Source organism: Acomys minous, assembly GCF_964271855.1.
Source record: "Acomys minous genome assembly, chromosome: 2".
Lineage (NCBI taxonomy): Eukaryota > Metazoa > Chordata > Mammalia > Rodentia > Muridae > Acomys > Acomys minous.
Window position 1 is genome coordinate 3,498,818 of NC_140484.1, and position 23,683 is coordinate 3,522,500.

Below are 23,683 nucleotides of genomic sequence, written 5' to 3' on the forward strand. Positions count from 1 at the left end.
AGCTCATAGGTAAAAATCCAAGGAGACAGCACCATCTATTGGAATGTCGCATAAATATTTGTGAGCTGGAAAGTGGGTGTGTTAACAGCATTCCCCCCTCACCTGGCCAGGGGTGTACCCAGATATTAAAGTTAAAAAAAATCTAGCCTAATAAAAAAGGTTACATTCAAAAAGCATTAGTCCTTGCCTTCTGATTCCAATCTAAAATAACTTCTCATTTTGACAAGCAATTAGAAGTTTAAAAACAAAAATGCTCCCAGCCACCAACCAGTAAAGAAATTACACCTTTAAAGGAACTCACAGATGTGGTATTCCTGTATGCTGCTGGTATAGCCATATATCGCAGAGTAGCCGAATATCACGATCATGACAACATCTCTGCTGTCCAGCTCCATGATGTGCGCTGAATGTCCCTCCACGGCATACTGCTGGCCGTGTCCGAGAACTGTGGGGGTTTTTGTGCTCCATGACTGGCTGTGGATGTTAAAGACCCACAGCTCATCAGTGACGTTGCCATCAGTTGTTTCGATTCTGCCTCCATACATAAAGATGTTTTCCTGTTAAGTCAACACGTACACATGAGTGAACAAACAGCTATTCTCGTCAGCATGCATCAACGTTTGAAAACACTCACAGCACACCTAAGACAGTCCTTTCTTATAAAAAGGCTAATGGGAAGGCACCAGAGATAACCAAAGGGGAAACGTATCTATGCTTTCAAAAAGTTGCATTGATGTATTTTAGTTTAAATGTCCACATTATATACTCTTCTGAGTAGATCTTTGGTTGTTCTATACAAGAAGAGGACACTGAGATGATGTGAGTGGAAAACACATGAGATGCATCGGGAACTTAATGTTTAAGACTGCAGTGGTCTTACGATGTGCAGCTCCTGTACACCAGAAAAGTGCCAGTGTCAGCTGTAGGCTCAGTTTTCTTAACAAATATATTTTACTACGAGTTTATTAACCAAGAGTACCTCACTCATAATCTGACTAACCTAAGCAATAGGAAAAGAAGATTAAAGAACACAATAACGAAACATAAGGATATCAGTTCCGAGGAATGATTCTCCTGGTGTAATCAGCAGGATTTCTTCTGCTGGAACCTGGAGCAACCAGAACCCAGAACCTCAGCTGGAGCCCGGAGCCCCAAAGCCTTTCCTCAAGTGGTTCTCTCTAGAAGCGTCTCGAAGTGGAGATGAACAGCCAGAACTATCCCAAGTTCTCCAAAGGCCCCGCCTCTTGGTTTTGGCTCACATTTATACCTCCTCTCAGAATTTGTTCAAGGATGTTTTTCAGCTGCTTAACAACCAATCTCCCCCACATGGTGGTTCGACTTCTAAGGGGGATAAACATCACCTGCTCTCTCACAAGTCTTTTTCTCATCCCCTACTTGTGATCTAAACAAAAAAACATGTTTATCTCTCCCTCATCTCCTCCTTCCTATTAAATAAAATAAGCTATATACAGCAAAATAAGAATCATCCGTTAAGTCACATTTACAAGGACCAGTCTATTTGTAGTTAACAATTTTTAAGAAATTATTCCACTATCCTATGCTACTGATTCTTATCCTAATGTCTAAAGTTTTTAAGTCAATTTATATTAACACTGTGGCTATCTAGTCTTCGAGCCCACCAGAGACCCCAGAAGGGAAAGTTATCTAATATGAAGGAAGTGCAGGCAAGCAACTTCCAAAAGTACTGACAGGACAGAGTAAGCTGAGTGGCATCACCCATGGACAGTCTTTCCGATATCTGAATGATCTGAGTTTTAATTATGTCACCTATATAAACTGTTTCCCACCACTATTCACCAAAAACATTGACAGTTGTACGTCAAAGTATATTTTATTACCATATTACATACCTTCAGCTCACCTTAGGTCAGCCTTTACAACACTTATAAATTATCCAATTAATTTCATCCACAGATGGTTCAGACAGGTGACACAAAAACAGAATAGAGCACTATATTTCAGCAAACTAAGAAGATGATTTATTCAATCTGATAAAGGTTACCTAAGGAAAACACTAAACTAAAATTACACTTAATGGTGAAATGCAGGATGACTTCCCCTAAGACAAAGAATAAGACAAGGGTTGCCTACTTTGTTGTTTCTATTGAAAACTGTACTGAAAGGCCTACCTAGGGCAAAGAAGCAAAAACTATGAAGAGTCCAGATAAAACAGAATGGAAGACTATTTCTATCAGCAGATTATATCACCTTCTATATAAAAGATCCTAAGAAATGAAGAGTTAGCCAGTAAATTCAGCTACACACTCAGAATCAACAATCCAAAAGCAAAGCTAGGGAAGCAATGACACCGAACACCAAAAAGTCAAAGACGGTTAGGAATCAATTTACAGAAGAGTTCACAACTGAAATTATAAAACACAGTTGAAATTTACAAAGCTACAAAAGGAAAGCTACCCCACGTTGGGGGATCAGAAGACGTAACCCTGAGACGATGAAGACCTCCACGTCAGCGCACAGGCTCAGCGCGCTCTAGCAGAACTCTACCTGGCTTCTTTGTAGAAGCAGAAATGTCATTCTGAAGGTCATATGTAATAGCAAGGGTAAAGCAAAGAGACTTCCTTAACACTTAATACAGTGTTGTCCTGGCATAAATCAAAGACAACAGAAAGAAGAGCCCAGGCATACTCAGACAATAAACAGATTCACCAAAAAGTGCTAAGACTACTTGAAGGGAAAAGAATGTTCTTTATAACAAATGATGTGGGAAAAGAGATACATGCAGAACAACGAAGCTGAACCTTACTGTATGCATACTACACCCATCCCTTCCCCTCATCTGAGGGGATACAAGCAACATTTACAGTATGTATGGATGTATGCATGCATGCATACTGCATGTGTTCCTGTTTCCTCTGGATGTCAGACCAGGGTGTCAGACTGCACAGAACTGGAGTTCCAGATCATTTTGAACCTCTACATGGATCCTGGGAAGCCAAATCCTCTGCAAGAGCAGCAAGTCCTCTCAGGCCCTGAGCGCCTCCCCAGCCCTTCGCTGCTTTCCTTGGTGATGGAATCTCAGGGTGGTTTTAATTACATTATTATTCCCTGATGAGCAAGAATTACAAACATTTTTTCATGTGTTTATCAACCAGTTTTACTTTTCTTCTTCCTCTTTTTTTTTTTTTAAGGTTTGTTTTTTGAGACTGGATTCTATGTCGCACAGACTAGTCTGAAGCTGCTATGTTGCTGAGGGTGGCTTTGAAATCAGGTTCCTCCTGCCAACTCCCCAAGTGCTGGGATCACAGGCACACACCACGTTTAGCTTGTCTGTTCAACTCATTTGCCTATTCATTAAGTGGATGAATTCTAGATGTGTGTTCAATTTTTAGAATTTTCTAAAGATCGTTGTTGTTAATTCCCTATCTGATGTATAATTGACAGAGATCCTCTCCCATTCTATGCGCCCTTTATTCTGCACACACACAAAAGAAAATATATTAATAAAGCCCATTATTTTGAGCTCTAAAATTTTTAAGTGTCTAAATTGCAAATATATGTGTGTGTGTGTATATATATATATATACATATGTGTGTGTATATTAGCATATATATATATGCTTCTTTTGAAAAATAAAACTCTACACTACTATTCATAGAACTTTGAAGTGATCTTTTATGGCCAAAACTACCTTTAAACACAAAAACAAATTTGTAGTCTAATACTTTCTGACTTCCAAAGGTCATGAAAAGTGCAGACTCCGCAGCAGTGCGATAACAGGATAAAGACAAGCATGCAGACCGATGAGGCACAACACAGAGCCCAGACACAGGCTGGCATTTGTTTACTTAGTTTAATGGGAAGGACCATCTTTCCACCAAAGGGTTCCAAGACAGTATTTACCCAGAGGCAGAATGAAACTTTAAATTACACTGTCTGCAAAACCCAAAGTGGAAGAGAGACACAAGCATAAAATCTAAAGTGCTTCAACTGGGGGTGGGGGGGACAACATAAAGGAAAAGCCTCCTGCTGCTCATTTGTAATGATTTCTTATGTCACCAAACACAAAAAAATAATAATAAATACACTGTAACTACATAAGCCTGGAACTTTTGGGCTAATAGGGGACACAGCTAAGTGGTGGAGCACGTGCTTAGCACCTGTGCATACTTCAGTGCAATCCCCTGCACCACCAAAGGACATAGGTCAGAATTAGAGCACATGTCTAGCAGGCGTAAGGCCCTAGGGTCAATCTCCAACTCCCCACACAAAGGAGCAACACTGTAACAGTGAGCAGACCAGAGAAGAGGAAAAATCATCTAGGAATCGTGTATCTGCTGAAACGCTAATATAACAATACACAAAGAACTAAAATTTAATGGCAAAAACAAGCCATATTAAAATGGCAAACGATTTGAGTAAACACATCTGCAAAGTAGATATACAAAGAGCCAATAAGACTATGTAGCAGCTGGGCATGGTGGCCCATGCCTTTAATCCTACAGGAAGAGGCAGGTGGATCTCTGTGAGTTCAAAGTCAACCTGGTGTACAAGATTCCAAGCCAGCCAGAGCAACACAATGAGACACTGATTCCAAAAGAAAACAAACAAACAAAAACTATGCAACAATACAAATTGCTAGGGAACTACAAATCATAAAGTAATAGCTCTATTATCACCAAGGGCCGATTATCCACAAAACAAAAACAAACAACAACAACAAAAAACAGAAAACACTTCTAGTAATGCTGTGAACGAAACTGGAAACCATAAACACTAACATAAATGATGCTGCCAGGATACAGAACAGTATATTAGTTCCCACGCCCCCCCCCCAAAAAAAATCCAATGGAATTGCTACATGGTTCATCAGCTCTGCTTCCAAGAATGCATCTAAAAGAACTGAGAAGAGACAGCCACAGTAGCCGAAAGGTGGAAGCAATCTAAGTGCCCATTAGCGCATGGATTTCTTTACCATACACATACAATGGAATATTATTTGTGCTGCAACATGAATGAGACTTGAAGACACCATGCTGAGGAAAACAAGCCAATGGCAAAGAACAAATGCTGTCTGGTTCTACTCACAATCGATATCTACAGTGGTCAAACACAAAAACCAAAGTAAGCTGGTAGTTAACTGGAGTTTGAGGGAGGGTGAAATAATTAATGTCGCAGTTTTACAACTAAAACAAAATATGAAGATAATGGGGGTGGTGATTACATGATATAAATGCACTCAATGCCCTGACCTCTACACTTAAACATCATTCAAACAATAAGTTGATGCATATTTCACGACAAATTAAATTACTAATATCATAAAATAACCAAGCATGCTATGCTCTCAGAACCCAAGAGTAAAGTAGAAGGCTCATAAATGTGAGGGCAACAGCTAGTTCAAGGCCAGCCTGGGATATTTAGCAGAGTCCTGTCCCAGAAATAAACAAACAAATGAACCAGTGTGGGAGGGGACACCACCAAAAGCCCTCCACCTTCACTGCTGTGTATGCCCAACATAAAACAATGTACTAAAATGCTGGTCGACCAGCTCTCCTCCTCGTGAGCCTCCTTATTAGGAGCTACCATTCTCAGCGAGTGTTTGAAAGAAATCTGAGACCTATTGTTTCTCTAACACAAATTCATAAGACAAACCCGTTTTTTGAAGCAGAAGACTTACCTGATATAGAGCAATAGAATGCCCATATCTCTGAAGAGGCCCCCTGGATACAGCGCCTACATTCCATATACTGCTTTCTAAATTGTAACTAAAAGCAAGAACATAAACTATATTAGTAAGCTAAAATTCCTCTTCAGTTCTTTAATTTGTGTGTGTGTTTCTTCACTTGAACTCAAATTCTCTTTAAATTCAAAAGGAGGCATAACTAACAAGGTTTGGACCATATTAAAAGTCATTAACAAAGCTTCAGGCGTGAAATGTGTACTTTAAGGTTTAATCACTTAAACATACGATATACAAGATGCTCCGTGGTCAGGAGTATTTGTACTTGCAGGGGACCCATCTGTACCTCCAGGTCCAGGGGACACAGTGCCCTCTTCTGACTTCCACAGGCACCAGGCGTGCAGGTGGCACACACACACACGCGCACACACACACACACACGCACACACACGCACACACACACACACACACACACACACGCACGCACACACACACACATTTAAAGCTCTAAATTTTAAAAATTTGAAAGAGACACATGAACTTGTGTAGGCCATTCATTTCCACAATTAGTCTAATTGTATCTTATAATTGCAATTAACTTATTAACCTAAAAATAATGAACACTTAACTTTCAAATTAAAATAAATTCCAGTTTTTCTTGGAAATAGATACAAATTCCGTCCCTTTTACAATACTCATTTGCTTTTAATATTTATGTTTACCCTCTATACATATTTATTTGGAAAAGTTAATTCATCAGGAACTATATGTTTACTATGCAAAAATATAACTTACTTGCGAATAATTCTTTTAAGTTGTGTAAAATAAATCTAGTGGTATAAAGGGTTTTTGGAAAGTCAGCTAGTCTTGTATTACGTGACACAGAAGTTTGGTTTCCAGATTCTAGGGCTATGAGTGCTGACGTCCTAACCTGTGCACCTGAGGTGCTTAGGACTCGGAGTGCCGGGTGGAACAGTGCCACAGCCACACTGGGTGCTTGGGGCTCGGAGTCCCAGGTGGAACAATGTCACAGCCACACTGGGTGCTTAGGGCTCGGAGTCCCAGGTGGAAAGGTGCCACAGTCACACTGGGTGCTTGGGGCTCAGAGTCCCAGGTGGAACGGTGTCACAGTCACACTGGGTCTGAGTCTGGCTGCAGCTCGGAAGTTTAGCCCTGCAGTTCAGACACCCAGTGACCCCTGTCACAGAGGAACTCCATGGTCCCGAATACCGCAACAACTCCCTCATCCCTTTGGGGATGTCATTTGCTTTTTTCCCTTTGTCTTATTAAATAAGCAAACATGTATGTAGAAGAAGGAGGAGGAGGAGGAGGAGGAAGAGAAGGAGGAGGAGGAGGAAGAGAAGGAGGAGGAGGAGGAGGAGGAGGAGAAGAAGAAGAAAACCCGCTGAGACCTCTGGGTCACAGATCCGATCCTGGGCCATTGCTTCGCCTGACTTGGCTGGCGGCCAACATTCCATGTGGGTGGCACGTTACTCCTCGTGTCCACTTCCCTCTGAGAGCCTGGACTGGCTGATTTCCCTAACCCTGTGGTCATTCCTTTTCAAACTGGTTGCTGGTTTCTCTTCTCCCTCCCAGGCTTCCAGTGGGGCTCAGTTCTTTCCCTTCTTTATATAAAACTCATTCCAACTAAATCCCTGTCTCTCCTCTTCCTCCCCATCCCCCTCTGTCCTAAGTCAAGCGCTCAAAGCCTCGCGAGATTCACTCGCACACGTGTAGCGCGTCGGTCCCTCACTCCTCCCTCTGTCTCCCCTGTCCTCCCCTTCAACACCGTTCTGTCCTTTCACAAATTTCTTTTGGTTTGTTTGTTTGCTTTTCGAGACAGGGTTTCTCTGTGTAGCCTTGGCTGTCCTGGACTCCCTTTGTAGACCAGGCTGGCCTCGAACTCACAGAGATAAACCCCCTCTGCCTCCCTGAGTGCTGGGGTTACAGGCGTGCGCCACTACGCCTGGCTCTTTCTTAATAAGTCACATGGGCTCCCCTGGTGCTTCCTAACCTTCCTGCACCGTCATGTATTTTCAAGGCCTTTGTTCTCACTTCCTTTTTCAAGTCTTTGCTCTTTTTACAACTTTCTCCTGAAACTTTCCTTGACTTACCAGTGTCGCTCCCTCCCGTTTGGCAATTATAATTTGACCCCTAGCAGCCTCTCTGTCTACGTGTATACAATTTAATTTTGATGATATGTATGCTTATTTCCTCTGCCAGCCTTCTCTCATTATCTTCACAAAGGTGAGAACTCGCTCCAGAGACTGGTCATCTCAGGTGAACTGTTACATAGTTACAAATGGTTGGGGGCAACCAAGTGGGCGCTGGGAGGTGAACCTAGATTCTTTGCAAGAGCACCAAGTGCTCTTAATCACGGAGCCATCTCTCCTGCCCTTCCAGAACTTACTTTATTTCATGTTTTAATTCTAGATATATCTAGTTACAGTTCTAAAGCAAGCTTTTCTTATACTCTGAATTTTTAAGTCGTCAAAATCAGCAAGACTGATACGGTGAAGAGATGGGGTTACCAGTAAAATGTCCAGTTAATCTGCACTTCAGAGGCACAAGCAATGGAAGAGCATGCGTGCTTCTGCAGTGCTCTACTGTAAGACTGTCCCCACACCATTTAGGGTACCCACAGTACATTACAACTGCAAATACGACTGTCACTCCGAGAACAACATTGGCAATCACATGATTCTTCAGGTTGTAATTGCTTTATTCTGTTATTAATTTATAAACTGCAATCATCAGAGCCCAGGCCACTGGCCACAAGGAAATGACCGATTTTATACTGCTTGCACTGTTTATCCCAAAAAAAGTGATCAAAGTATATACTAAGAAAGCATTCAGGTATATTAAAATTTACAGAGAAAAAACTCAAATTATTCTTTTTTTATAAAATTATATTTCATTCTAAAAACTAAAAGGTAGCAGGATTCATTTTGCCAACACAGGCATAGCCTACCTTTATATTAAATTAATTTAAAACACTCTAAACAGGTAATAAAATTTTTATATAAAACAAACCCTAATGTACAATGACAAATAGTTGACTGTGGACAAACTGATTGCAGATTCTCATAAATATTCTCAATTTTAGCAAGTATATACTATCACAAAAATTACCATTCTACATATTTGGACAATAAAACTTAATTTATTATAAAAATCTAAAAATAAATACTTACTTCAGAACCATTTGAAAAGAACTGTAGTTAAACGTATACCCTCCAATCACCCACATAGATTTCCCATGTAAAACTGCTTTATGGGAAGCCCGACCCACAGAGGGGCTGAATGGCTTAACGTTGGGCAAAATCCAGTAAGACTCGGTAGAGGGGACATTCAGAGAACAATCTGGACCTGTAAAAACAAACCGAGCACCAGATTAAACAGAGATCTGATGTCACAGAAGCAGATTACACAGATTGAGAGAATTTAAGAATCTAATGATCATCACACTAAAATGTAACATATGTCTCAGTATGGACATTCTTGGTGGTGCATGCCTCTAAAGTCGAGAAGCTGAGGGGAAAAGCTGACCGTTCAAGGGCTGTTGACCACAATCAGCTGAGCCTCATAGTGAGGCCTCTGTCCCAAAACCTTCCCTCAAGAACAAATGTCTGAAATATAACTTGCAAATAAAGTCTTAACAGGGAAATATAATCAGATTTTAACATGTTCTATCGTAATGTATTTAAAAAGCTTCTTAAATAACGTGAGATTTCATATTTGCTTTAGTATTGCTACTAGAATATTAAAGTGGAAAGCAACATTCTCAAATCCTGGATCTGCCAATAAGGACGTGACCTTAAACAAATCCGCTTACTGTGCCCATCATGAAGCCTTCATGTACAAAGTGGAAATAAAAATCTACCCACAATTGCTATTGAAAAATTTTAGTCTCTCACAAAATATATGCAAATCATTTATAAGTTATAAACTATTAAGCAAATGTGAAAATAAGAACCACATTATTAAGAACCAAACTGGCTTCAGTAGGTAGCTTCATATATCAACAAAAGAAAATAAAGTGCAATAAAATAAAAACTACTTCAAAACTACAGCCTTTTAGAACCATCCCTACCACCCATCAAACTGAGGCAAGACTCCCCCCCTGGCAATAAAAGATCCGGTAAACACAGGTGATGGCCAGCATTCCACTTATGATTTAACATGTATACTGAAATCTGTAATTCTCCAGAAAGAAATAAGAAAAGCAGGACAAGAAAATGTCTCTGTGGAGTGCTACCTTCCAGTTCCACTGAGATGCTCTTGCTACAGTGACCGAAATGTTCTGCTTGTGAGCTAGGCTCACAGAGTCACTACCGCAGCCCTTTCTCCATTTCAGCCATCCTTACAATATCTAAATTTATGAACGATGAATCATATGGCTGGTAATCATCATTCTAAATCTTTTCTAAGAAAATGGTTCTTATAGTTTAGTTAAATGATGTCATCATAATGAAAGAGCCATTTGTATGTTTGTTGTTTGTATGTTTGTTTGTTTGTTCCAGCAGAAATCAGTGGTTTTCAACGTCCTAATCTTGAGGTGTAATGAGGTTAAAATGAAGTTTACAGGGAATCTCGATATGGAAACTATTCCAAAGTGATTAGAGTGTGGCTGGAACGCAAAGGGAAGGGTCGTTTCCCCACACATGCCTTCACGGAGCCCTGCGGCACTCATTCTGGAAATCGTTGGTATTATCATGACATGTGCTCATGAAAAAAAAAACAACTTTAACACCTAGAGACCTATTTCTGGATAATCACAGCCATCAAGATTATGTACACAGACATTTAAAACAGTGAAACAGAAAGGAAAGCACACAGGTTGGCATTTATTCCAGGCACAAAAGCTAAACTGCCCATTTTATTAGCCTGGTATAATATTCACAGAATACCTAAACACTATGTCTAATCTTCAGGTATTATTCACAAATGCAAATTTTATAGGCCAGTAAAATACATTAAGCTTAGTTAAAAAAGATATTATTAAATTGAGAGCTATTACCAAATGTCTGCCTCCTAGAAGGGCATGTCTCTACAGTATCAGGCCTGAAGAATACTATGTCAGGGCGGGAGACAGCTCAGTGGCTAACATGCCTGCTGTGCCATTCAGAGGCTCCACGTCAGGACCACCAGCACCCACACAAAGGCTGACTGTGATGACACACATCTGCAATAACCCCAGCACTGGGGGGGAAAGGAAAAGTGAAGCCACGGAGTTCCCAGGCTCGCCCACTGATGAGCTCCAGTTAGGTAAGAGAGCTCCCTAGCCCATCTCAAAAATAAAGTAACTAGCCACCTCAGAAGATGCCCAGTGTTGGCCTCTGCCCTCCACACATAGGTACGCACATACTCACATGAACACAAACAGACACCACCTATAAACAGAGAATACTATGATATGTTTTAAAATCATGTTATAGAGTTGTCATCCCAGGACCTAGATAAATGTAAATGTGTCTTTATAAAGAAAATGAAGTTAGCGGGCAAACCTAAAATATGACCCTAACTGATCAGGGATGAATTTCTTCGTAAATTGAAGAGCCTGTGGGAATTATCCACTCTAAAAAGTACCATGGTACAGACTGGATGTTGCTGTGGTCTCCAAAATCCCTGGGGGGCGGGGTGCCCTAACACCCAAGTGATGGATGAGAAAGTGGGGTGATGCTCTAGCCTGGCCACAGGAAACACCAACAGAAGGCACCCACCTGTGGGCCAGGAAGACGGCCCTCCCCAAGACCCCATCTTTCTCGTTTATGATCTAAGACATCCAACCTGCAGAACTGCTGGAGGCCACTCTGAAATTCACTATTCTCTAAATGTTAACATAAAGCGAATTTGTTATGCTTTAAATTTATTTATGTTAAAAATATTTTCTTCATCCAATTTTTATAAGTAAACTTAAGAGTTAAGTGTTTTCCAAAACACCTTTTTTCCTGATGTGACTTAATATTTTTTAAAATTCTATACACTCAAGGGTCTGTGATAAGTGGATCACTACAAATGCGAGCCCAACCTGGACTACCTGGTGAGTTAGGTCCAGGCTAGCCTGAGCTACAGTGTACAGTCCTATTTCAAAACATAAATGACATTTATCTTAAAAATATAGGAAGCAACCAAAAGGTATCAATAAATCAACAGAGAAACAGCCACGCAATGGACATAATTCATGCTAAAAAGAGATGAGTTATAAGTCATTCAAATGCGTGAGAGAAACTTAAACACATATTTTCAAGTTTTTAAAAAAGCTACTCATTAAAGCCTACACACTGTATAATTTCTGCTACAGTCACGATCACAAAACAATCTGGCCATCAACCACATATACCCAACCACGGCACTGAAGACTGCACCACCGAGGATGAGCACACCCATCTTAATTTGCACACTACTAGAGTGTGTAGCAGGACAGTTCTCAGAATGTGCCCCATTGTGCCAGGCACATTCATGCCACATCCCAGAAGAGGGCAAAACTATGGAGGCAGGAAGACAGTCACAGGCTGCCGGCAGCTCAGGAAAGGAAGAGGCCGGATGCGTGGAGACTCTTCCGTCAGAGACATTCTTCTGTGTTATACTGTCAGGATGGGTGAAGTCACGGAACTTTAACCAATACGCAGACCTGGCCATTTAACCCAGAACTCTCGTGTAAAGATGTTTCTTTGGTGTGGTTCACCGGCTGGAACAGATGTACCATTCTGGCTGATGTTGTTAGTAAGGAGAGCCACGATGACGTGGGGGAAGATTTTCTGTATCTTTTGCTCAGTTTTGCTATGAACAGTAAACTGTACCAAGAATTAAATGCTTTTTAAGTCATGGAAGTAGATGAGTCCATACAAGTGTCTACCCTTTCCGCAGTCAACTTCACACGTATGCACCTATCTTTGCCAAGTGTGTAGTATAAAAAAATTAAATTATACAATAAAGTTGTCTACTTTTAGAAATGTCACACTGGATATTTTCTACACTCTAGCCATTTCAGCTTTTGGTTCATTTGGGTGTTTTCTACAGGAAAAGACAGACAGGGATTTAATGGTGCCTTCTATGCCTAAAGCACACTCACTCCTCTGTGACTCCGAAAATGTCTTGAGCAGTAAAAAGAGAAAAGTGACGATTAAAGAAAGAATTAAATGAGCAAGTTCAGAAGGGAATCGGTGTTGGCTGAGCAGGAGTCACATTGCGCCGCCATGAGGCAACCGGGAGTGCTGGGGGGTGGGGCCTAAGCCCAGGCTCCTCCCATGCATTGGCCACACTCTGGGTGGCCCTGCCCACTGCTGTCGGGTGGACATGTGCGCTTCCCCGCGCCACCAGTTTCAGCAGAGTGGACACAGGCTGCACTGGTTTCCCCTTTCTCACAGACTGAGACCCATAAGATTCCGTAAGTTTACAAAGTGCTTCCATGGAGAAGAGACTATAAAAGAAGTTTAAGAAAATAGTATTGTGGCTCATGTCTCCATCACCCTCGGAAAATAAAACATTCCAAAGAGGAGCCAGTCAAGCAAGAGCAGCAACAACGAGGACAGAATGGGCAGATGTTTGCAGGGAATGTTACAAAGACAGTCCACTTCTGCTTTCAGGACTATTGAAGTGATACAGCAGTTAAAACTCAGTTTGGAAAGCACTGTATATAAGCCATGCCTTTATTTCTTTGGCTGTACTTTACTATTTTCATGCAACAATCACTATAGAAAATGAAAAATATCTTAGTTTCAAATATTAAGTTGAAAAAAGTCTGAAAGCGCTTTCTGAGGACACAAAACTTGCAAGCAACTAACCACTTAACGCACACCGCCCTGTCACTAATAAGCGCATGACAGACAGTTCGCACCTGTCACGGATGTAAACTGTAAAACCTGCTTACTGAGCAACCCCCCGGCAGGCAGCGTGTGTCTGGGTGGCACTCGGCGAGCGCAGAGAGAACTACCACCCCTGCGCTGCCCTGTGCTGTAAGAACACTTGTTTATTGTAACTCTGAATTATGTCACGTGAGCATCAAAGTTCCCTCAGCCAAAAAAGTAATAGATTAGCACGAAGAAGCTTCTCCACAAACGCAGTCAGCTAAGCAGACACGAACAGATAGATGACTATATTACCCCTCAGTTTAACTCCACAACAAGAAACAGACGACTATAGATGCTCATGAAAGACCTAACACTCTGCAGTGTGGTTTAAAACTAATCTTTAATGACAGATGGAAGACTTTAGAATTCTCTTCCAGGAATCTGACTTTTTACAACAGGCAGCTAAATAAACTTTTATTTCCTGAAATAGTCTGTTTTTTCTTAAAATAGCCACAAGAGGTCAGTCTTTCCTAAGAAAAATATTTAAAACTTCTCCTATCCCTGTGACACAGCATGTATTTTTGCAGTACACTATGTTACCGATTATGAAGCAAATTTAAACACACCACATAATAACTCCAGTGACGTCATCTAAGCTCTGCAGAGTCAACAAGAAGATTATAGAAGATCATAACGATTATATCCCCACAATTTTAAGTTTAACATGTAACTTCACTTAATCCCTAAAACAGCATGTAGACCAGTCTTTCCCAACTCTATTTGTGAAAATGCAGATTACTAAGAAGTTAACTGTTAGTTTAGACGCACCCTCCCCCCCCTCACCCCACCCCCGGCCCCCATCCCCCAGGAAATATGAGACTTGGGTGCGCAAACTAAAACAAATGCATGTGGACTTCCCGCTCCCACCCCACACGCGTACCTTGCCAGCTGTCATTGCAGACGCAGAGCTTTTCTCCTGTGAGGTCGCAGTAGCCGTGGTCGGGGCTGCCGCAGTTGGCTTTGCAGTAAGGGATGTCGCAGGCCTCCCCTTTCCAGTACTTATCACACTCACAGTACACTTGGCTTGCCGCAGACACACTCGTTGTACACTTCCCGTGACCAGAGCAATTGTTAGGACAAGAGTTGATTCTATAAAACATAATTCACATGCTCACATATCAGTCATATGTCCAAATCCAGGAAAATCTTCACTGGATTTCGGGTTGTTTTTGTAGAATTAGTTTTCATTTGTGCTTATTAACTAATGCAGTTTCACAATGTGGCTTCAGCTGTTTGCACTGCACCCCGGTGTTAGCGCCGGGTCTCGGTACACGGCCCAGGCTGCACCCCGGTATTAGTGCTGGGTCTCAGTCCGCGGCCTAGGCTGCACCCTGGTGTTAGCGCCGGGTCTCGGTCTATGGCCCAGGCTGCACCCCGGTATTAGTGCCGGGTCTCAGTCATGGCCCAGGCTGCCTCTTGCCTCAGTCTCCCTTTCACGCATCTTCATCCATGTTCCTTCTTTGCAGTTACTCTGAATTCATCCAATAAACATATTCTGCTAACACAATCCAGTGTCCAAGGACTACACTCGTCCTCTGAAACATTGGTACATCTCCAACCATGATGTTCCAAGCCATAAATATATATTCTGAATATATATTTTAAGAAAGAGAGATGTTTATAAACTCCTGACATTTAAGAGAACCAAGAAATTACTTAGTTCTAACACCTTACGACACATGCTGCCACTTACGGATTCATACAGGACATGTTCATCTCGTTTTGTTTCAATACCTTTTAACTAATTGCACTCTGCTATGTATTTTCTCCCCCTGTGTACATATTTGGATACATTATAGTATTTAAAAATCTCAAAGTAAACTGCTGGCTCAAAGGCATTTTAAGTACTTTATTCCCGGTGGAATTTTTTTCTCATTAGCAATTTCTATCGTCATGAAGAAAAGAAAAAAAAGGGAAGAGAAGAGAAGCTGACAGGTTGCTCTGTGTCCGTTCCTCTAAAAGCATCTGAGAACTCTCATTACTTCACCCCTGACTTCTAGACTTAAATACGCCAAGGGGCTGGAGAGACGGCTCAGGTGATAGTTGTTCTTCCAAGGGAACTCAGTTTCCGTACCCAGCACCCACATGGCACTCACAACGCTCTGTAACTCCAGTTCCAGGGCATCTAAAATCACTGGCCTCCACAGGGACCAGGCATGCATGTGTACACAAGCAAAACACCCACACACATAAATCAATTAATTAAAATATTTTTTACATAAGTAGAAACAAGTATGTTGAACCAAATCAGAGAGAACACAGACTTCTGAGTAAGCTCAGAAGCCACAACTCGCTGAGTAAGATGGCAAAGCTGATTTAAGAGTTGAACAAAAAGATAAAAATACTGGAAAAAAATCAAACAGGGATCGTGAAATGAAAACTCATTAAATCAAATACAAAAACTTAGGAAAACCTTGTCAACAGATCAGGTAGAGCACCAGAGCGCCAACACTTAAAGATGAGATAGACGAAACCAAACACTCATCAACACGCGGCCCACACACGTGGAGCACGGGAGGCACCGCTGTGGGACGCCACTTTAAAGCCAAATACGGTCATAAAAAGTAGAAGCTAAGCACATAGAAAATACACTTATTAAAGTCAACGCTGAGAAATTTCCCGATATAAGAAGAAAATAGACGTCAGACATAGAGGGGATGCTGCACATCAGTCAGGGCCAGAGAAGAAGCCCCCACATCAAAGACAGGCAGCACTGGGCATACAGGTGAAGCACTGAGCGTACAGGTGAAGCACCGAGGGCGCAGGTGAAGCACCGAGCGCTCAGGTGAAGCACCGAGCGCTCAGGTGAAGCACCGAGCGCTCAGGTGAAGCAGTACTAAGAGTATCGAGCTAGCAATGGATACTGATCGCTGTGGGAGGAAAGCATCGTCGTGTACATGGAAACCAGGCAGAGTCCTGTGGACTTCTCACAGGGACTAACCAGCCAGGCGGGCACAGAGAGTAACACATTTCAGCCTCTTAAACACAGTAACTACCACCAACTCAGCAAAACCATCTCTCCTAACTAAAAACAAACAAACAAACAAACAAACAAACAAAAACCTTCCTCAATAAACAGAAACTACAGAACCTGTGAGTGAGCACTGAGCAAGCACACAGATCCCTAAAGGGTCACAGAAACTAACGTGTACGGCTATACCAACACCTGACAGTGCAGATGTCAACGCGACATTGGTCAGAGCAGCAAGAAGGTGATTTCATATTGACTAAGGGAAAAATTCACCAAGAACATATTATTATATCAAGAAGTAAATCCAGCCTCACAAGACAAATACTATTGAATGTAAAGACACAGACTGACGTCAACACTAATAGGCGGTGACGTCAGCATCCCACTCAGTGGCAGGCAGGTCGCCCAGACCAAATCCAACAAGGACTTATCAGACAAAAGCGCTACACATCACATGACTTAAGAGACATGGAGGGTGACCTGGCCCACACACTGCGGCCTGCACACTCCTTGGCGGCCCGTGGGAACCTTCTCTAGAATAGATAACATTTTGACACAAGGCAGGCCTTAACAAACACCAGCAAAGTGGACCGGTTTCCTGGACTCTCCCTGATCACAGAGGAATGAGTGGAAATCAGCAGAGTACCGACAGCACGCAAAAATCATAGAGACTAAGAAACACAGTCCAGAATGAATCCTAAAACTCGTGCAATCAAATCAAAAGGAAAACTCAGTATGTCCGAACCTATGAATTAAAATGGAAACAGTTATCAGGGATAAATTTATTGTTATAAATATTATTTGTTGAAATCATAGAAATCTCAAAAAAACTTAATGATGGAACAGAACTTGAAATCTTAAAAAAAAAAAGAACAAACAATAGGCAAAATGAGTAGATGGAAATTAATAAAATTAATAAAACAGAAATGAACAATATAAAGAATAAATCAAGCAGGATGGCTTCTTTAAAGATATAAGCAAGACTAACAAACCCTTAACGAAACTAATGAAATAATGAGAGAAGACTCAAAACAATACAGTTAGAGGGGAAGATAAAAGCAGTATAACAGATACCCTGGGAGCGTACTTGGGAACCTATATTCCGATAAACTGGAAAGCTGGAAGAAACGGACAAACTTTTAGAGACCCATGGAAATTAAATGACGACTACAGGACTCGTTTAAGCAGATCTAAGACAAGCAATGGCACTGAACATAGACGTCCCAACTAAAACGCCCTAACCCTGGATGGATTGACTGTTGAAGTCTCCCCCAACGTTTAAAGAGGTAAATAGTCTATTTATTCCCCAGAGGGTTCCACAGGCAGAAAGTCCTGTACAAAGTGTCAGACACACAGCCCACTTCCATGAGTGCGGCTTTCCTTACTTTAGAAGAATGACCAGGATAGCCAGATGGTTCGTCTCGTATGCCTCAACTTCTTCAAGTGTACATGAGAGCATCACTCACCCTCACCGCAAAACCGGTGTAAAGGGATTAACTCCCATAGAGAGGCCATGGCCCCAGGATGTCCCTGGGACAGAGGGACCACAAGACTTTAGTCCCTGCGGGCCTCTTCAAGTTACAAGTAAACTCCTTTAGAGCACGAAATGGCAGCTTAGGGCTCCATGCAACCCCACCTCCGTGCCGCCGCATGTGCAGACAACTCTAGCACTGGCTTGCGTAATCATTTACTTAAACAATTTTAAACTTGTAATTAGCTTTTCAACTGCACAACAAGATTCTCCTGGCTTGAAAATTATCATAAATCTGACTTAAAGGGCAATATATCTAAGTTATATAATATATAGATACATATACATATATATTTATAGCTTAGAAAAAGATCCTATATAAGTTGAAATTCAATACATCAACCTATCCCTGTTACATAGGACATGCATATATAAGTTAGTAATGCTTTACTAGGTGAAACAGAACAAATACTTACGAATAAAAAATGTTGAATCCAGTTAGATTATACGCAGCATCGCTAAAAAAGTGCAGCAGCGCGTAGCCAGACGTTGTGACAACCTCGGGCACCGTCTCGTTGCCCCTCACTTCAGGGACGATCAGGCCACTAAAGTAGATCAGAATTGAGAGATGTGGGCATCCGCTGTGACTCTGCACGGAAAACATGCTCAAAACATTGTCCGACTCCGAAAGCGCGCACGCAAGAAGGGAAAGCTGGCAGGAGAACAAATACCAAGCGTGCGCATTTCTAACCCCGTGAGGTCTACTGCTGGAAACGCGCTAACACGGACTCTCGCCACCACCCACTTCTCCTCCCCTTCCTCCTGCTCCTCTGCCTCCCGGTCTTCCTCCCGGTCTTCCTCCTGGTCTTCCTCTTGCTTCTCCTCCTACTGTCCCTGGATGGTCACTCCAGAAAAATCAACCGTGCGATTAGAGAGTGGGAGTCCTCTGGGGTGAGGCCGAGCAGGGATCTGTACCCGGCCTCCTCACGGCCAGTGATTCAGACAACCAGGCCTACATAGCGGAACGACCAGACACCTGAAGCTCAGGTGAGCCTCCAGGTGACGGCCTACGCCGGCTAACATCACAATGCTCATTTTTCATCCTTCTGGTCTCGGTCTGTGTCGCTCTTTAGGCTGGTTCCAGCATTCCAATTTCTATTCCTGGTACTAGAGACGACACAATACACAGCACTTTGCTGGTTCTGTGGATCATTCTTGAAAATTGTCAAAAATTACCTGACTTTGTGGCCAAAGAGACAGGGGGAAAAAAAGATGGCGCCAACCCCAACTTCTAACTGGTGTCTACGGTGAGGACAGTTTTGCACCCTTCCTCTAGTCTCATCCTACCCCAGGCCTTGATGTCCACACTTGTCACAGTGGGTGACCTTATTCCTTGTGGCATCCTCCGGGCTTCTGGAGGCCTCTGGTGTTGACTGGGTAATTAGATGAAATAGCTTCCACATTGGCTGAGTACTAAATACATACCTAGCATTATAATTCTAAAATAAATGCTTTTCCTTAGCAAAGTAGAACTAAACGGTATGTGCCAACTATAAAAATACACACACTTGCTTATTTGCAGCCTGAATTCACCCAAGTATCTCTAGACAGACATCTATAAAAACATATTTGAACCAAGTTAAAGGAATAAACTGAGTACGATGAAAATAAAAAGCATTTATAGAGAAGTCTAGAGTTCCTGGAGTGCAGATTGCTCATCTATGCCATGTTAACATTACTGTGCACACACCAAGTCATCGTACAAAAAGCGAACGGTAATAATCATTGAAATCCAGCATCAACAACCACCATAAATTTGAGTACAGGTGGCTGGCTCCATAGCTCAGGGGTTAGAGCACTGGTCTTATAAGTCAGCAGTTGAGAGTTCAAATCTCACTGAGGCCACAAGTTAATTTTCTCTTTTTAAAATAAAAGGCGGGGGTGGGGGGTGGGGGGGGTGGAGAGATGGCTCAGAGATTAGGAGCACTGTCTGCTCTTCCAAAGGTCCTGAGTTCAATTCCCAGCCACCATGTGGTGGCTCACAACCATCTACAATGAGGTCTGGTGCCCTCTTCTGGCCTATACACACATGCAGGAAAAATACTGTATAAATAATAAATGAATAAATCTTAAAAAAAAAAAACAACAACAATGCTTGAGTGCAGATCAACAGGGTAGACTTCAAATAAATGAATTATTCTGCAAATAAATGAATTATTGTGTTATTTACTTTTCTGTGGCTGTCAGTAAGTTTGTCATTGGGTAAGCAGATACTTACCTAAGAACAGCTACTAATGGTGCATAGATTGAGTCTCCGTCATAGACATACATATGGTCCCAGCTGCATTCTGTAGCAAAATGATTGAATCTTAACCTTAACACTGCATTTGGACTGGAAGAAAAAAAAATGGGGTATATTTAAATTCATATAAACTATATAGAAATAATACTTTTAAAATTAGACATAGTAGTGTTGTAAAAATGATTTTTCTACAAATCATTAAACCATCTGAAGAAAAGCTGATATGCTGTCAAGGTACAGGTTTTGAAATACATATATCTCTTTATCACATATGTTTTTCTTAAAAATTCAGTCAATAATAAAAGCATTACATACTTGATTAAGCCGGAAGTTATGTACCGTACCTAATTTTTTACTGAAACCATATTGAGTTATATACTAACATGAATGCATTCTATCTCGTCAAGCTGTACTTGAGTAAGTTGTTCACAAAAGTCCAACACTCAGAAGCAACTGGCCTCCCTGATCCAGAGCATTTGAGTGGAGATACCAGGTTTTTAATTTTTTTCTCTAGATAGTGATACACTCTGAAGAAGCAAAGAGTAAAGGTGAATAGCAGAAAATAGCTGCTGTGGTTCTAAAAAGACTGTCAAAGTAATCCAAGAAGTGTGGCTCTCCAAATACAGCCTAAACATCATAAAATAGCACCTAGGAATTCCTAAAGTTTAAATAACCAAAACTCCTCACTGTGAAAAGTACCCGAAGTAAATAGCTAACAAATGTCACAAAATGTTACAAAATGTGAAAATAGTTTCAAAAGATCCCTAGAACAATTAAAGCTTTTAAAAAGGCTATTAGAATTGCAATGCTGAAAGGTATCTCCAGCAGCATAATCCAGCACGGAATGTTTTATACGGCCCACAGAGTGTGTTAACTTCCTAATAAGATGTTTCTCAACAGCCAAGAGGCCTAATGTGTTTACTCCTATGATAATGTAATTCAAAATCAAAATACATATTTAACTCTTACACCACAAATGGAAGGCAGTTTGATTTACATTCTTAAACTTCATAAAATTACACATATGTTCCAACAATAAACAAAGGAAATAAATATATGTAGCTAGTCATTTTACCTAATACTTTAATATCTCAGAGTAAAATTAACTTATTTAACTCAAACTGTATACTTACTAGCCTTCAATTAGCCATGTACACTTCGTTTTATATTTATAATTAATTGGGCCATCTGTTAAATATCCAGAAGGTTCTGTTAACCTAAAAAAGAAAAATCATGAAAACAATTACCTTACGGCAGAATTAAGGCAGCCCTGTATGAGAAGTCAAATCATTAAGTCAAAAAAAATGAGACATTAACAGTTTACAAACTGAAGGCTATAATGACAACCTAAGACAATTTTCTCTCTGCAACTGAAAAGATATTTAGCCTAAATTTCCTCAAATTTAACAAACCATGGCCATCTCAAAAACAAGGTAGGAAAAGTCAGTGAGAAAACTGAATATTTTACTGAGGGGTTCTGTCTTGACAAAATGTTGATTAGGTTAAATTTATCTTCACAAAAAATAGGCTGTGGCAAAGGGAGGAATATTAAACGCCCTCCGAGCGGTGCAGGTCTCAGAGTGAGAAACCACCGTGTGTCCTTCTCCAGGAAGCTGAGGTGCACAGAGCGTTGTACAGCCTCGTCCTCCCCACCCCTGACCTGTATCTTTACCCATTTCTCTTGCTAGTTTACATTCATACCCAACGTCAACCATTTAAAAAATAGAAGTACATCAAAATGTTTTTCTGTTTATACTTAAAGTAGAGAGCAATTAGAAAAACATCAGATTTTAAGTCAAAAATTGAGATGCGCTTACTTCCAGACAAATTGCTTCATCAGCTTCTTTCGTAGTCACATAAACAGACATACCTATATACCCAGATATCAGGGTCATAATCTACTTTTAAATAAAATTAAATTTTCCATGTAGTAAGTACATGGAGTCTTAAAAACATTAGGAGATCAAAAAGGTTAACAAGCCAGTCAATGGTAACGTTATTTGAAAGCCTTTTACAATCCCTTCAAATGATTTTGGTAATAAACAAATTTATGCTTAGAAAAAAATGCTGAGAAGTTACAGACAAATTCTTATGTTCTCAAGATAACAAACATTTTCAGTGAATCAAATACTACCATAAGTAGATAATACATTATTTTAAAATCTCAAAAACCTATAAAATAGCAATCATGTACTACAGATGAGAAAAAATAAAGTACAACTTAAATAGCAGGCTAGTTGCTAGTAGTGTTTCACTTCCAATCATGGCAGGTGAGGTAATTCTAACCAACGCCACCCCATCCCCCACCCCCGCACGTCAACTCTAAAGGTAGCTGTATCCAGTGACCAAGCCAAGGCCCAGAAGTTGCAGATGATTTAAGAGGAACCGGGCACAAAATGCTACTTTCGAGCTGGAGATCTCTCTGTCCCAAAGAAACTGAAAAAAAAAAAAAAAGTGTGTCCTTGTTGGTCCGGACTAGGGGATGGTGAAGGCAAAAGGAAAGCATCGTCCCACAGCCCTGCAGGACCATGACGTGTCCCCTGAGTGATGGCGCACCAGAGGTGCGACTGCTCATCTTACTTGTCAACCTGCCTACAACTGGAAATCACTAAAGCCCAGCGCTGGGGACACCTGTGTGGGATTTTTCTTGGCCGGATTATCTGAAGTGGGACAGCCACCCTGAACCCAGATCATCTGAGGTCAGAGGACCTCAGGGTACACCGGGGCCACTCCAGGTGGCAGTGCACTAAAGGACACGAGGAGGAGGAGGAGGAGGAGGAGGAGGAGCCTGCACCACCTGTCTGCCTGCCCTCGCTCTCATGGGCCAGCTCGTCGATCCTGACCTTCCCTGGTGTCGGATCCACATCAGGACTCCGAGGTGGGCTGGGAACTGACGGGTCTCTAGCCGCTAGGTGGACCCCAGCACCAGACTGGACCCCGAGACACGTCCTTCACAACCGGAAACCCCTAATGTCGGACTCTCAGCCCACAGTCCACGAACCACTCCAATAAAGCCTTCACTGATACATAGATATCTACCGGTTCACCCTATCAGCTCTGCTCCCTAAGGAACCCTGACTCACACAAGAAGTACGCCTCCCTTCCCCGGGTGAACACCTGGGATACAGAAAACTCCAAGGCTTACAGCCTGCCTGACATGGTGCCAAGAACCTTATCCCGGGCCTCAAGTTACGCACAAGAGTTCTTAAAATAAATATATGCACGTTAAAAGATAACCAAGTATAACCAGCAAGATAATGAAATAAGGAGCTACAGAGACAGAATCAAAATGCTCTGTTAATATTATTTGATGTATACATTTTTAAAAATATTTATATTTGGGATAATTAATTGAAAAGTTTTTTTTAAGTTGCATCAGGATATTCTCGAAATGTTGGTACTGAAAACGATAACAACTGAAAT

General features: G+C 41.4%; 1 protein-coding gene across 6 annotated transcripts in view; it reads right to left on the bottom strand.

The window, feature by feature from the left end:
- The window catches only part of ATRNL1 (attractin like 1), a 566,124-nt gene that overhangs the window by 526,670 nt on the left and 15,771 nt on the right, over nucleotides 1–23,683 (bottom strand). For all 6 annotated transcript variants that reach the window (XR_014782800.1, XM_084800216.1, XM_084800215.1 and 3 more), the window contains exons 2-8: nucleotides 21,394–21,477; nucleotides 20,237–20,350; nucleotides 18,435–18,563; nucleotides 14,397–14,605; nucleotides 8,858–9,032; nucleotides 5,661–5,748; nucleotides 302–557 (exon numbers count right to left, since the gene is read on the bottom strand). Coding sequence is in view for 5 of the 6 variants with exons in the window: in XM_084800216.1 (XP_084656342.1) it covers nucleotides 302–557; nucleotides 5,661–5,748; nucleotides 8,858–9,032; nucleotides 14,397–14,605; nucleotides 18,435–18,563; nucleotides 20,237–20,350; nucleotides 21,394–21,477 (1,055 nt within the window). In the remaining variant the exon portion in view is untranslated. The remainder of the gene's footprint in view (nucleotides 1–301; nucleotides 558–5,660; nucleotides 5,749–8,857; nucleotides 9,033–14,396; nucleotides 14,606–18,434; nucleotides 18,564–20,236; nucleotides 20,351–21,393; nucleotides 21,478–23,683) is intronic.